Source organism: Bos indicus, chromosome 6 (assembly GCF_029378745.1).
Source record: "Bos indicus isolate NIAB-ARS_2022 breed Sahiwal x Tharparkar chromosome 6, NIAB-ARS_B.indTharparkar_mat_pri_1.0, whole genome shotgun sequence".
Taxonomy (NCBI): domain Eukaryota; kingdom Metazoa; phylum Chordata; class Mammalia; order Artiodactyla; family Bovidae; genus Bos; species Bos indicus.
The window spans coordinates 84,700,895-84,718,008 of NC_091765.1; the positions used below are offsets into that span (position 1 = coordinate 84,700,895).

The 17,114-nt window shown below is 36.3% G+C and overlaps 1 protein-coding gene across 1 annotated transcript in view; it reads right to left on the reverse strand.

Moving 5' to 3' along the window:
* LOC109560047 (transmembrane protease serine 11E-like) overlaps positions 1-16,300 on the reverse strand; it is a 57,027-nt gene extending 40,727 nt beyond the window's left edge. The window contains exon 1 of the mRNA XM_070790974.1: positions 16,221-16,300. Coding sequence (XP_070647075.1) covers positions 16,221-16,228 — 8 coding nt within the window. The 5' untranslated portion in view covers positions 16,229-16,300. The remainder of the gene's footprint in view (positions 1-16,220) is intronic.
* Positions 16,301-17,114: the final 814 nt, after the last annotated feature.

Here is a 17,114-nt window from a genome sequence, read left to right on the forward strand (position 1 = left end):
GAGTAAATTTTTGATTCTGATCACCAGCTTATTTATTGTACAGTGTGATACCAGAAGATTCTATTCTCTCCCTTATTTTCTACATATGAAAGACAAGGATAAGAACTATAGTCCCTTCCTAATTTGATAAGCTCTTAGAGAGAAAAAATGATAAAATATTTTATTACTTTGAGCTGCCAAGTAGAAAATCATTGTACAAATAGTAAGAATTACTATTATCATTATTTTAATTATTAATAATAATGGCAATGTCCATATTACTGAGATTTTGTCATTGGAAACATCTCTTCCCTTCCCTGTATGGCATTGTTTTTCAAACTGATTAACCCTGTTTCTTAATTACTTTTTGGTTTGCTCTCTCTGCAAGTGATTCGGAGAAGGCAATGGCACCCCACTCCAGTACTCTTGCCTGGAAAATCTCATGGATGGAGGAGCCTGGAAGGCTGCAGTCCATGGGGTCGCACAGTCGGACACGACTAAGAGACTTCACTTTCACTTTTCACTTTCATGCATTGGAGAAGGAAATGGCGACCCACTCCAGTATTCTTGCCTGGAGAATCCCAGGGACGGGGGAGCCTGTTGGGCTGCCGTCTATGGGGTCGCACAGAGTCGGACATGACTGAAGTGACTTAGCAGCAGCAGCAGCTCTGCAAGTGGTTCAGTGTTGAATTGCTCCAAATTAGATGTAGTGGAAATGTGCTAAAAAAAAAAAAAATAGAGGAACAAATCTATTTTATGTATCAACAGACACCTGTGTAACTAACCCCTTCCTGCACATAAACCCTTGTCCAATTATGACTGGGGTCTGTTGAAAATTTTCTGAACCTCCTCATGTAAAACTACCTTCAGATAGACTAGATAAATTCTAATAGCTTCAGTGGTATCAAATTTCTTTCTTTCTAAGATTTTTCTTTTCAACTACGACATGTTTAAATAGACAGTGAATGTAACAGGTGAATATAGCAGTTAAAATATGGTTATATATGTGGCAAAAAATATGGTTATACATAGTGGTAAAAAACCAGCCTGCCAATGCAGGAGACTTAAGAGATTCTGGCTTGATCCCTTGGTCAGGAAGAGACACTGGAAGAGGAAATGGCAACCCACTCCAGTGTTCTTGGAGAATCCCATGGACAGAGGAACCTGGTGGCCTACAGTCCATAGGGTCACACAGAGTTGGACACGACTGAAGAGACTTAGCACGGCATGGCATATTTTTATAAGCCCCAAATTGCCAGAAGGCAAGTCCAGAGTTGCATTATCATGATCACTTCTTAATGTGTCATTTTCTAGAATAGTGTACAAGGAAAAGCAGGAGCATTAATAAAAATGTGAGGGGGAAAAAGGTATTTATACTATCACAGATAAACCTCATGGCAAGCATTGGAGAACCATATGACAAGGCTCACAGTGCTTCAGCAGAAAGTTTACCAAAACAAATGCCAATGTAAAACTACCACCATGGACTGATTAATAATGGATATTGAACTCGCTCTCCAGTCTCCATAAGGGTGGTGGTGGTTTAGTTGCTAAGTTGTATCCGACTCTTGCGACCCCATGGACTGCCAGGCTCCTCTGTCCATGGGATTTTCCAGGCAAGTGGGTTGCCATTTCCTTCTCCAGAGGATCTTCCTGACCCAGGAATCGAACCTGGATCTCCTGCATTGCAGGCAGATTCTTTACCGACTGAGCTATGAGGGAAGACCCTTCTGTAAGGGTGAGCAGTGCTAATATTCTTAGCTGGAATGTTTCATTTGCTCAGTCCAGTTGAGCTGTTTTGAATGAACATGTGCACAACATCTATAAAGCTGGTGATCTCAATACATTATTAACTACTTAAGCTACAGATCAGCAAAGTTTTTGGTGAAGGCCGCGTAGTAACTGCAGGCTTCCCTTGTGGTTCAGCTGGTAAAGACTCCTCCTGCAATGAGGGAGATCTGGGTTTGATTCCTGGGTTGGGAAGATCCCCTGGTGAAGGGAAAGGCTACCCACTCCAGTATTCTGACCTGCAGAATTCCATGGACTGTATAGTCCATGGGGTCACAAAGAGTTGACAGGACTGAGCAACTTTCACTTTCACTTTCATAGTAATTTTAACAGATTTCTGTGAAGGTCCCATAGTAGTAGCAGATTTCTGGATTTCTATTGCAACTAGTCAGCTATGCCATTGTAGTTTAAAGGCAGCTACAGCTAATATAAACAAAAATGAATATGGCTGTGTTCAATAAAACTTTATTTCTGCACACCGAAATTTGAATTTTGTATAATTTTCACTTATAAATTTTTTTTTATTCATTTCAACCATTTAAAAGCTATAATTCTTAGCTCAAGCACTGTACAAAAATAGATGGTGGTACAGGTTTGGCTCTTGGGCCACAGATTACTGATGGCTGTTGTAAGCACCGTCCTACAAGTCAATGTTAATTGTGTTGAGAACTTATAATAATTGCAGTTTTTAGTCTCAACTACATGGCAAATCTAATGCAACATGTCTCTAATCCCATTACCACTGACCTTGTTCTGACAAATCTCACTAAAACTCATCCTACAGCTTATTTCCCTAATCTCTAAATCATTGTCTATTACAGTAAACTGTTCTTCTGGAAATGATAGAGCCAATGACTGAAACCACTTGAAATCCAAGTTGGCCTCAGTTGGCCTGGCATTCCCCTTCTTCCGCATGAGCTTTCTGGCTGTTTGTCTTTGCTCCTGCTACCTCCTATATAGAGTAACTTAGAGTTTGTATTTTGCTTTCATCATAGATGCCTCTGTATACATAAGATTCAGTTCAGAAAAGTCCCCTCCACTTCAGTAAGTTTTATTCACCCCTAAGTGTCACATCAGAATGTACATTTTGAGTTCCCTTGAGGATAATGTCTGAGCCTTACTTATCTCTATTCTCTGACCACTCTGCTGCTCAAGATACATTCACAGAGGGAACTGAATAAAAGTTGATTACTCCAAATTGAACTGATCATTTGTCAGTACCACAGTATGGGTTTCAACCTCCTGTCTTTCACAGCACTCTGGTCTGCCTCAGTCTTACACACAAAACTGGAATACTGCACACAGGAAAAGACAAGTCAGTCATTATGAAGACTATTTACTATTTAAGTAAAACATGATTTTCCTAAAACACTTTAATGTAATAATTAAACTTTTGGTTAATATGCTTATTTTACCTGTTTAAAATATATAATTTTCCAACTGTGATTTTATCTAGCTACTGTTAAGTATTATTGCAGCACGGAAAAATGATAAAATAAGGGGACATTAATTTCAGGAGACGTATATTATTTGGGATCATCAAATGTCTGTACATAATTACGATATTCAAACAAAAGCATAAGGAAAGATATCATGATGAAGTAACAGCATAGTCCCTTATGATGTTTTCATGCTCATGTTCAGTCACCAAGTGGTGTCCGACTCTTTGTGACCCTATAGCTGCCTCTCTGGCTCAGTGGCAAAGTAAAGAATCCCCCTGCTAATGCAGGAGACATGGATTCGATCCCTTGGTCAGGAAGATCCCCTGGAAGAGGAAACAACAACCTACTCCAGTACTCTTGCCTGGAAAATCCCACGGACAAAGGAGCCTGGCAGGCTACAGTCCATGGGGTCACGAAGAGTCGAACACAACTGAACACACAACTTATGACATTACCAGTTCCCTCAGTCAGTGCTTCAGTTTTAAAATATCAATTGATAAATATTGATTCAGGTTTTATTTTATATTTAGCTCATTTCTCTATATCATAGAGTGTGCCTGCTTGTTTCATCCACACAAATACTTCAGATACTTTGTGCTTTGTGGAAGGCTTGTATACACAGGTACTGGTAAGATCTTCAATCTTATGAGATTAGAGTCTTACTATGAACTAGAACGACACTATTAAAATATCCAAGGTGGAACCAAAATTTTGAATATATGTTCATGGATCATATGTTTTCATTGCCATGTTTTGTTTTCTTTTAAGAAATACGAATGCATTACTCCTTATAAAGTTACAAACAACATGTTTGTGTTGTGTCCACTGTTATACGAATATACATATAAATTATCTGATAGCATCAGCCAGCCCCTTGGACTGAATTATGTGTGTATTCCCTACAATAATAACTATGAATAGTTCTCAAAGAGAAGTTACAGTCATAGCAAAGTAGTAATCTAATTTCTAGACAGTTGTTTCCATTTTCTTTTTATAGCACCAAGATAAATGGTGGGAAGCTCATTGTTTTTATTATAAATGTTTTAATTTATATTCTATCTTGTTCTAGATTGATTTAAGGTACCCCCATAAAGATATATGGGTTTCTCTGGTGGCTCATATGGTAAAGTATCTGCCTGCAATGCAGGAGACCTGGGCTCAATCCCTAGGTTGGGAAGATCCTCTGGAAAAGGGAATGGCTACCCACTCCAGTAGATATATACTTACATTTAATAATCATTAAAATATATATAGCATTAAATTACATTTATATATTGTTTTATTTAGAGATGCAGGAAGAAAGTAAAACATAAGTGAAAACACAAAATGAGACTAGTACTAAAACTACTTATCATAATTCCCCTTCTGGATACTTCCTCAAGTCAGACCACAAAATTTGAAGCTTTCTAGCAGCCAACTCAAAAACAAAACAAGGAAAACAATAAACCCTGTTCATGTACATTCTTCACAGTACCCATAATATAAAACCTGAACAATTATTTGGCTGCAGTGAAATTCTTTTAGATTCTAATAGAATACTCGGTAATGTCATGAACAATATTCTCTGTAATATTCTTAGCATAGAAACAAAAATTAATTTTATAATAATCTTAATATGTTCCTCAATACTGGAAAATAGCACCAATTATTATTTAGTGAAAACAATTTTATGTGGGGGGGGCAGTGTGAAATTATTTATATCAGGCTCTAAGATAATTTTTTATCTAACAACACTTCACTAATTATTGAAATGGCTCTGTGTGGCATTTTCACATTATAAAGAAGCTAAAAGTTATTAAAATCATAGACATAAGAATACAGTATTACTGAGTGCAGTAGTAAATTTTTAATAAGCATTGTATTACTTAATGCAATAGTAAGTTTTTAGTAAATATTGGAAAAGACAGAAAACCCTACCACTAACTGTTAACTTAGACAAAACCCATAGCTTAATGATTCTTGTATTTAACTGACCATAAAACTCAAGTGATAATATTTTTCATCCTGCCTATATTAAAAGGAATTTGTGATTACACATATGTTATCATCAGACTTTTTTGGACACTTGTTATTATATAAGCATTAATGACAATTCAACAGTAAGGAATGTCTCTGATCTCAACTGTGTTTTCAACCTGCTCTTTGTTAAGTTCCCAGCCAGATATTGTATAGCACAGGAAACTACAAACTGAGATTTAGGTTGGCACTCTGCCTGACCTCTAGAAATTTATAGTCACAGATAGATGGGATACAAAAATTTAAAGATTGTATTAAGTAACTAGATATGGGTCTATATACTTATAAAGTGAGCTATTTTAGTCCTTAATTACAGTAACATATTTGCTTTATTTTCTTTAAACTTTCCAGGTCAACATAGTAAGTCAAAATGACCTGAGTAGGCAATTTTAAAGGCAGCAGTTTCACATAGAAATGTTGAGACATCATTGCAGCCAGCCATAGGGAATTGTATGCACTTGAAAATGTGGAAGAAAAACAAGCATCAACAGGGAGTACATGAGTAATTTTGGCAGGAGTATCAGAAGAAAAAAATGAGAAAACTGACCCAGAGCCATTCTTGAAGCTGCTAATATACGGCACTGACCTTCAGAATTTTTTGTAGCATTAGATGTCCTCCTACCAAATCTTTCCCATGACTTTGTCTAGATGCCTCTTATAACAGTTCACATGATGTAGCAGAAATAACTCTGAACTGAAAGACCAGTGACCTGTGTCTCTATATTAGAGCTTTTATTTAAGAACTAAGTCCCTTCATATAAGTTTTTTTCAGATGAGAAATCTGAGAGCACATTCAACATCCCAGAAGTTCCAGCAACTCGTAATTCCCAATTTAAATGGTGTTGGATATGCTCTCATTTTTTCATTTGTAAGAAACATTTGGAATTTTAATTGATCTACATACACTTTAGTTTCCACCAAAGCTAGTGTTCCATGCCTCAAATAACCTAAGAAATGTTCAACATTATTACAATTAAAATTTACAATTTTCTAAGCAATCAACTTTAGCATAATTTTTCACACGTATCATTTTTCTAATGGATGATGCCAGATTATTTGGCATGGTCAAATGACATGGTCAATTGAAATAATCTGAATTTTATATGAGAAAGTCATAAAGTTTCTTGACTACTTACACCTAAGCCAGTTTTAAAAGTCCCAAACTTGTAAAATTGCATTTTGTACAAATCACTGATGGGCCTTAAAATTAGAATGTGCCAGCTGGAACATGTGTTAAGACTCTGTGGTGTCCTCCTCATTGTTTTTTCCCTGGCAAGCATTGTATGCCATATACAAAGAATCCCTTAGAAAATCTAGAAGTTTATGTACATAATAAAACCCATATGAATTAATTTAACAATGAGGAAGAATTGGAAAGTGTATGGATTCTGTTAATGTTTATATTATTCTTACAAAAGTGGGATTTTTGGTTAGTGAATTTCCTGTACCAATTGCTGACCTATAATATAACGGATGTATTGAGTTTTAACTTTTGGATGGAACATGAATTTGTAAAATTAATCATTGGATTATATACTCACCTTAACTTAGTTATAATTTAATGTATTTTCATTGTATAGTAGCAGTGAAATATGCTCAGATTCATATTAACATAGGGTAGAATTAATAGTCCAAATTAACACCATAAAAGTATAAGAAAAGTATTATCCTATCCAAAAGAACTAAATATTTTCAGTCACCAATGTCTGTGGCTTTAATTCACATCTAAATGCTAATGGCTACCAAATCTATATATGCAGATCACTTGTCTAAACTTCATACCCATGTGTCTATCTGCCTACTGTTCACAACAGGACATACCTCTCATCATTCAAATTTAGCATGTCTGTGCTAGAGACTCATGGGTGCCTATTCCAAATATTTTCCTTAGTTGTAGAATCTTTGACTTCTGGTTGGACATATGGCCCCCTGGAAAATAGAAGTGTCCCTTATTCATGAATCTCCATATGGATTTAAGTTCTGACCAGTGGAGTCTCTATCCCAGTGGGTAGAATCCTAATGTGCTAGTTGGAGTTCAGGCAATCACACTGAACCATGATTGGGAGGCTGTATGTTCATGCTCATGGGACAGCACAGCAATGGAAGCCTGGATTCCTAAATACTTGGTGAATCTCCCTATCAGCCATTACTTTCCTAACTCCAAACTTGCCTTACATTAAACTGAAATAAAATGACATTTTATATAAGACACTTTAAGTTTCCTCTCAGTCATAGCTGAACTGGAACTAATCCATTATGCAAAACAGATTAGTTGCAACCAAGGTAAATTGTGATTTTTTAATGTAATGATCTTTGTGACAAGAGGACATTCAAGAAATAGTTTTACTAATTACCTTGCAAGTTTTATATATGAGAGATGCATAAAGTATTTTACTTAGTATTCTCTGGCCACACAATTTTGAGATACGAGTAATAAGTCTGATGCTAATAAAAAAGGAAACCAAGATCCCACTTAGGATTCATTGTAACAAGTTCTATGACTTTATGCAAATAACTTCTATTTTCTTGTTTAGTGGATATAGGTCTGGGCTTTGGGGTCAAACAGCTTGGGTTTAGGCCCAGTTCTGCTTCTCACTTGCTGCAAGCAAGTTACCCCCTCTAGGTCTGCATTTCCCCTCCTATAGACATAATGATAGAACCTAACTGTCTGGTTCTTTCAAGCGTAAATGAAATAACACATATAGAGCAATTGGCATCATGACAAGTAAACAGTACATGGTCAACAAATGTTGGCTTTGTCATTATTCCTCCTTCATAATGAAGAATTAAGTTGCTTTCAAAGCAGGTTGAAAAATCCCTCAATTCCCTCATGTGCCTGAGGGGATAAGGAGATGATAGAGCAGGTAAGGCCTCCAAGTCTCAGTCCCACTCCACCCATAGCAACACTGCTCCATACAGCAGGGGTTTGCATGAATCTTGTGTGTAAACAGATGGGGAAACAATGGAAACAGTGAGAGACTTTACTTTCCTGGGCTCCAAAATCACCGCAGATAGTGACTGCAGCCATGAAATTAAAAGGTGCTTGCTCCTTGGAGGAAAAGCTATGACAAACCTAGACAGCATATTAAAAAGCAGAGACATTACTTTGCTGACAAAGGTCCATCTAGTCAAAGCTATGGTTTTTCCAGCAGTCAGGTATGGATGTGAGAGTCGGACCATCGAGAAAGCTAAGCGCTGAAGAATTGATGCTTTTGAACTGTGGTGTTGGAGAAGACCCTTGAGAGTCCCTTGGACTGCAAGGAGATCCAACCAGTCCATTCTAAAGGAGATCAGTTCTGAATATTCATTGGAAGGGCTGATGCTGAAGCTGAAACTCCAAAACTTTGGCCACCTTTGAAAAGCTGGCAAATTGGAAAAGACCCTGATGCTGGAAAAGACTGAAGGCAGGAGGAGAAGGGGATGACAGAAGATGAGATGATTGGACGGCATTACAAACTCAATAGACATTATTTGAGCAAGCTCTGGGAGTTGGTGATAGACAAGGAAGCCTGGCGTGGACATGACTGAGCAACTGAACTGAACTGACCTGTGTGTAAAAATGATTCAACTGGTAAAGAAAATGTGTAAAAGTACTCATCTTTGGAGCTGCCTAACTCTAAAAATCTGTAAATCAAGCCAATGATCAGCCATGAAGTATACAGTTTAGTGCAAAGCTTTAGAACTCTGCTTAAGAAGCCCAAATCTAGCTTTGCTGTTGGATCCAGTAATATATATCCAAGTGCTTAATAATGACTTGAATGTATTTTAAGGTTTGAAAGATTGCTTTGAAATATTTTATATGTATTATTTATTATCTTTGCTATTTTCTGGACTAGGGAAGTGAAGACACTAAGGTTAAGCTAATTATTTAAAGAGCAAGGAAAGTTATCTCTGCTTAACCAAGAGAGTGGGATTCCCTGGTAGCTCAGATGGTAGAGAATCCACCCGCAGTGCAGGTTCGATCCCTGGGTTGAGTTTGATCCCTGGGTTGGGAAGATCCCTTGGAGGAGGGCATGGCAACCCAATCCAGTATTCTTGCCTGGAAAATCTCATGGACAGAGGAGCCTGGCGGGCTACAGTCCATGAGTGACTGAGCACATAGTACAACCAAGAAAGCACTTGAGATTCTAGGGATCATGATGTGGTGGTGGCAGCAGGGAGTATTAGAGAGTTCAGGCCCAGAGTTAGAGGTGTATGTTCAAACTCCAGTTCTACCAATCACTTAGAGATTTGGAAGTCTCAGTCTTCCTAATCTTTGGTTTTCCTATCTGTAAAATCATGATCATATTAAAATTGTCTGCCTCACAGTTGTTGATAGGTGTCAAATAAGATTATATGTTGAAGTTTTGTGTAAAGAACATATGTGCATATATAATATATCCATATATATGTATATACATATATATCCTACTATATATACATATATATATATCTTCTGAATTTTACTATGATCTGATAAGCTTTTAATGTGCAATAATCAATTTTTTAAAGTCCATACATTTCTATACAAATTCAAATGGCAGTAATAACAACAGCAACAATAATATCTCCTGGGTCAGGTAGACACCTGTGTTAGTCTAACTCTGCTACTTGGTAACACTGGACTCAGTACACAGGTGAACTGGGAGGACAGATTCCATCTTTAGTATTGACTGACTCACTCATTCATGTGATCACATGTGAATTACCTAATCTTTGACTGTTCAGTTCAGTTCAGTTCAGTCGCTCAGTCGTGTCCGACTCTTTGCAACCCCATGAATTGCAGCACGCCAGGCCTCCCTGTCCATCACCAACCCCCGGAGTTCACTCAGACTCATGTCCATTGAGTCAGTGATGCCATCCAGCCATTTCATCCTCTGTCGTCCCCTTCTCCTCCTGCCCCCAATCCCTCCCAGCATCAGAGTCTTTTCCAATGAGTCAATTCTTCGCATGAGGTGGCCTATGGTATCCCTTAATTTATAGAACAGAGAGAGAAATGCTTCCTGTCTACTAGCCTCAGAGGTCTACTTAGAAGACTATCCATTGAATGATAACATTGTTCCTTGAAAATATAACCTTTATATCTTTTGACACATGAGACAGTTAAATCAGCATAGCAGCATAGCAGTACTGAGGTAGATAGAGGAGGCATTGTGGGGATGGTATAGCATTGTGATTAAGAACCTATGTTTGCAATCAGATAGACCGAGGTTAGGGCTTCCCTGTGGCTCAGATGGTAAAGAATCAGCCTGCAATACGGGATACTCAGGTTCGATCCCTGGGTTGGGAAGTTCCCCTGGACAAGGGAATGGCAACCCACTCTGGTATTCTAACCTGGAGATTCTCCTGGACAGATGAGTATGGCAGGCTACAGTCCATGGGGTTGCACAGAGTTGGACATGACTGAGTGACTAACAGACACACACATACACACAGACCTGGGTTAATTACCAGTTCTTCCATTTATCACCTCTGGGCAAATATTGTTACTTGACTAAGCCTCAGTTTCCTCATCTAGAAAATAGGTATAATAATATAACCATTGCTTTTTTTAATAAAGATTAAATGCACATGATATTTTAGAACAGTAGGTAGCACACTGCACATGTGAAACAAATGATGGCAATTATTACTTTGTTGTGCACTGACGTATAGCTCAACTTTAAAGAGTGCTAAATCCTTCTGTATCTGCTTCTGCAGCTTCAAAAAAGATATCATCTGACATCTTCAGATGAAAGATTGCAAGATACAATTTAATGGTGACTATATAATACTTTGGAATCCACAAATATATTTTGGAATCCAAAATATCTGATTGCAAACTCCAGTCTGTCTGATGGCAAACATAGCTTCTTAATCACAATGCTATACCATCCCCACAATGCTATACCATCCCCACAATGCCTCCTCTATCTACCTCAGTAGTGCTACTGCTATGCTGATTTAACTGTCTCATGTGTCAAAAGATATAAAAGTTATATTTTCAAGGAACAATGTTATCATTCAATGGATAGTCTTCTAAGTAGACCTCTGAGGCTGGTAGACAGGAAGCATATATCTCTATTTTGTTGTTGGCAAATAACATAAGCTTATTTCTATTATCTTGGAGTTATTATTCTAAAAATCTCAGAAATTGCTCAATCATGCAGGCCATGTATGTACATAGGAGAAGGCTGGGCTTGCAGGTTCTGGCACGACGTGGTACCTCTGCAGCCCACTTTTCTTTCTCAACCTCTTAAAATTTTCCTATTCTCTAACCCACTCATTTCAAAACTTTCAAATTATGCTTGAAACAGTGAGACCATTCTTCAAAATTCTCATCCACCATCTTCGATGAGAGTATGTCCAAAGGAGTACGCTTTGAAACGTACTTAGCCGAATTCCTCTGAACTCTAATCCTGAGAAAGCCGTGAAATGCAGACAGAACACCCATTTCAGCACTGACAGTCTTAGAAGACCTCCTCCACAACTGCCTGGTGTCCCCATCCTCAAGGACAAAAGCATCAGGCATGCTCGTAAATCTCAGTGCTGAAAAGAAAGCTGTGATGTTGTTTTATTTTTTGAATGTTTCTCTTTATTCCCATATTTTATTGAAACAAGGCTATTTTGGAGGAAAGCAGACAAAAATGAATAATAACAAAGGTTCACTAGACAGTTACAGCTATTACAGACTAATGAATTTCTTCCATGAAATGGTGCACTAAGATGAACTTGATTTTTACACTATAGCACATGTTGCAATCTTTTTTAGAAAGAAATTATATAATTGAATGCTGATCACTTTTGAGATAGTACATAAAAGTTAGTTCACATTATCTTGTTTAATTACAGAGACAATTTTAAGAAAATTAAGTAAGAACAGTCTATGAATTCTTCAAAACATTTCTAAAGATCAATCAATGAAAATAAAATTATACTACCCTCCTTCCTCCTTTGGTATATATGTCCATTCTTTAATATTAACTGGTATTGACTTGTTTCTTTGCCTATACATTATATAAACAGATATTCCTATACATGCATACACATTTTCTCCATGTGTGTATATGCATATATGTGTGTTTTCCATTTCTTTGTTAGAAAGCAAATTTTCCAAAGACTCTTCTTTTAGCTTCCTACACACAATAGACAGTGTTATAGTCAAAATAATAGACTACAGAGCCAGAAAGGTCAGGGTCAGCTTCTCGATCCAACACTCACTAACCCCGAGCTGCAATTATTTTATCTTTTAAAGGAGAGATCATAATAACAGCTTCTCAAAGGATTGTCAACATTAAATCAGATAGCATTTTACAAAAGGTGTAATACATAATATAGGTGCCCAACAAATCAGTTTCTTCCACAAAGAACTTAGTACAGAATGAGAACTCATTAAAAGCTGTTACATAGACCTGGACTGATCTCAGCTGAAAGAGAAGTGACAGAGACCATTAAACACTTGGAGCACCATCATAAGGCATCTCTGGACCTACACCTCACCCTTCATTATCACTATCTGTTGACTAATTTCAGGGCAGAAAGGAAGATGTTGCTAGATTAATTTTACATTGAGATTTTTCCCTATAAGCAAATAGATTTTTAACCCAAGTAAGACCACCCTCTCTGTCAGACACAAACTACCCAAATTATGTCTGTATCCACCCTTCAGTTTCCCATACATTCTGAAATTATCTTCTCTTCCTTAATCATCACTATATTGTGTAAATGACTACTCTTCTCCCTTGGAGGAAAAGGTGACTGGGAAGAGAACACCTCCCATTAATATATAATTATACCAATTTAAAGAAAACAGAGGGCCACCTCTTTAATAGCTGACCTATTTCATTTCTACTTTAAGTTCTTTCTGTCTTAAAAGTTCCTTTCTTTTTATGGCTTTACACTGTATCAATAAATAAGAATTACACTGTGTAACTTTTAAAAATACAATTCCCATACCTCAACCAGAGATTCATGGGAATTCTTTAATGAGAACTGAAGTTTTCTACTTTTAATAAGTACCCAGTGAATTTAATGGAGGGGATCCATGTGTTATAAGTTGAGAGATAATGCTTATCCTACTGAGTAAAAATTAAAGTTGTTCATTTTGTTTCATTGGAATAGTACTCAGTTTACCTTCATCTGTCTAAACATGTGAAATATTAATGTCTATAAATTCTGTCTGCTGTCAGTGGTTGCTGGTTGTCAGTGCCTGCTGGTGGATACGGTAGGCAGACATGTCCATCAATATTATTATATATTTATATATTATATTATTATTTAATAAATATATTCTTCTTTTCCAAAATCTCTTCCCTGTAAACTTATACCTGAAAAAGTTTTCTTTAACCTTCTGTTGTATTTTTTTTAATAAAAGTAATGTGTTGATTTCTTCATGTTCAAAGGACAGCATAAAATCAGAATTTGGAGAAAACAATAGTATTTGATCTGAATTTCTTCTAACTTTTAAATTCTAAAATTCAGTTCAGTTCAGTTCAATTGCTCAGTCATGTCTGACTCTTTGCGACCCCATGAACCACAGCATGCCATGCCTCCCTCTCCATCACCAACTCCTAGAGTTTACCCAAACTCATGTCCATTGAGTTAGTGATGCCATCCAACCATCTCATCTCTGTCATCCCCTTCTCCTCCTGCCTTCAATCTTCCCCAGCATCGGGGTGTTTTCAAATGAGTCAGCTCTTTGCATCAGGTGGCCAAAGTATTGGAGTTTCAGCTTCAACAATGAACACCCAGGACTAATCTCCTCTAGGATGGACTGGTTGAATCTCTTTGCAGTCCAAGGGACTCTCAAGGGGCTCCTCCAACACCACAGTTCAAAAGCATCAATTTTTCGGCACTCAGCTTTCTTTATAGTCCAACTCTCACATCTATACATGACTACTGGAAAAACCATAGCCTTGACTAGACGGACCTTTGTTGACAAATAGTGGTTTTCATTTAGAACAGGTAAAGTAACGAAGGAGCTATGTAGCTGAAGTAGTGAAGAAGCATATCAGAAATATGCTTAAAGAAAAAGTAGCAGAGTTCAATGTTATATGCCACCCTGGATGGGAGTAAGGTTTTGGGGAAACTGGATACGTGTATATTTATGGCTAAGTCCCTTCACTGGTCACCTCAAACTATCACAACACTGCTAATCGGTTACACCCTGATACAAAATGTTTTTGGTGTTAAAAAAAGAGGAAAAAAAGAAAGAAGCACGTCATTTGATAAATTTTTCCACCTGTTTCTGATTTGCCTTCCTAGTTATGAACCAGTGGCCTGAAAAAGAAATTGCCTATAGAGAATGGAAATCCTTGGAAATAGTCAATGGAAATGAAGAAAGAAAAAGCTTCAGGAGGGCTAATTTCTTGATCTGAGTGCTTTTGACACAAATGTGTTCAGCTTATGAGAATTCACTGAGTTGTAAAAATATTTAATGCATACTTTACTTTATATACATTATATTTCAGTAAAAAATAAAAACCTATAACAATCACTGTTAAAAAATGAAATTTCCTATATATTTCAATATGCCTCTTTCTTCAAAGCATTCTAGTTGGTACATTTATTCCAGCAAACGTGCATAACAAGTTTAATCCCTTTTGACTCTACCCATTCTCTGAACATTGCCTAGGCTAACTCAAACATAATTATGCTTCACTTTCTATACAATTTTCATATCAGGAAGTTTTTGTTTGTTTTCTGTTGATACATATCTTTCATCTATGATGAAGCAGAACTGAAAATATTTTTTTCTTCAAATTAGATTATACTCAGAAAAATTCATTCCAATACCCCCGCATTATAACTCCCCTACACAAAGTCCAGACTCAGATCAATGTAGCCTGAAATCAAATTTAGAATCTTAGTTTGATAGGATTATATATTTAAATAAAAGCCATTTTCTATAGTAAAAAGTAAGGCAGACAAAAGGGTAGATACAAAACCATCATGGATTATAAAGAAGTACTTGAAAAAGGCAGGAAGCCTTGAAAAGTCTGATTAAATTTGTGATATCTCTAACCCTGCGTTGACTCATGAACAAATATAGAGGGTATTGAAATTCTCATAACTTTGTAGGACTCTCTATCAATTACAGAGCCTGTATGTTCTTCATTTTTAAGATCCCTTTAGGAGTTTTATACTTTTCAAACTATTTTCTTCTCAAAGCAGAAATTAAAAAAAAAATAACATGCCAATATTTTAATCAGAGAAAATAAATGTTTAATATGAGGATAAAATTTTCAGAGTCCAAACTAGTACACTGTAAACTTGTTACTATTTAGTTTCTAACTTTTAAAGAAAATAGCCTCAAAATAATTATGATTTCTGTATTAGAGAAGTTGTGTCTAGGTACATCATTGGATTTACTTTTGAAAATCCAACTATAATAATTTCATCCCATTGTCTTCTTAAATTTTTCTTGTTCTTTTAAAACACATATAGTTTTTAAAATTTATACTATTTATATACAGAAAGAAGCATAAGTTTAATCTTTACAGTTGGCTTCAGTTTTTTTCTCATGTATAATTTTAATTAAGTATGTAATATAGTATAATGCACTATAATATAGAACATTGTTGTTGCTGTTTAGTCGTTCTGTCGTGTTCAACCCCATGGACTGTAGCCCACCAGGATCCTCTGTCCATGGGATCTCCCAGGCAAGAACACTGGAGTGGGTTGTCGTTTCCTTCTCCGTAATATACAACATGCCTTGGGACAAATAGAACTCAAGGTAAAAACACATTCTATTTTCCGCAAAACAAACTAAAAGACAGTTGTCAAACACCATGTATCTTAATCTTTTGTTGAACTGTTTTTAAAGTATATAGAAAAACATTTTGGAATGAGACAGAAGAGGACAGGGAACACTAGTACATAAAAAAGAGAAATCTATTTCTTGACAAAATTTCAGTTTAAATATCAAAAGTATTTTTCCATATTAAGCAAATAATGAACTAGAGATCTACACATTCCTTGATGTGGGTCATGCCATTTTAAACAAGTTAACTTTAGACACGGGAAAAGAGAACTCACCGATACATTGCTGAACAGCAGAGAAGATTCCTGTGGAGACCAAGGTCTGCAATCAGTGTGTGTATCTGACTCTATCAGCAACTTTGAAGGCTGGATTAAGAAGAGGGAAGTCACTGATGATCTAATTAGAACCAGTCTGACGGGTCTTGGCTAGTTGATGGAGACAGTGTTACTAGTAAGACAAGGTCAAATTTTATAGGGAGCAAGAAAACATAAATAATATTGGTACTTTCTAGGAGTGGGAACTTAAAAGCTATTGTCTTCAGATTATAATAATTTAAGAGTCTTACTATAACCATACAAGGTAGATTTTTTCAATAAAAGTCAGATATTTAAATCTAGAAAAAAAACTAAATCTTTCTCAACCTCACATTTCCAATAAGAAACTTTGGTTTAATTAAGTTAAATTGGTTGAAATCACAGTTAATACCTCTATATAGTACTAACACCTATTTCTTTAAAAAATATTTTTGTTTATTAATAAAGGTGCTTTGGGGAAATATATATAAAGGAAGACATGATTTTTGTTGCTTATAAGGGATTTATTTTTTTTTAATTGGAGGATAATTGCTTTACAATGTTGTGTTGGATTCTGCTGTACAAATGGAAAGGAACATAGATGCAGACATAGAGAACAAACTTGTGGACACAGCCAGGGATGGAGAGGGTGGGACGAACTGACAAAGTAGCATTGACACACACACACACACATACACACACACACACACATACATATATACACTATCATGGGTAAAATAGATAACTAGTGGGAAACTATTATATAACACCTATTTTTTTTAACTAATCTGATATGCTTTCCACTCTACAATCCATATAATAAAAGTTTCACTTTGATATTTATTGAAAATACAATAACGATTAGAAAAGCATTAA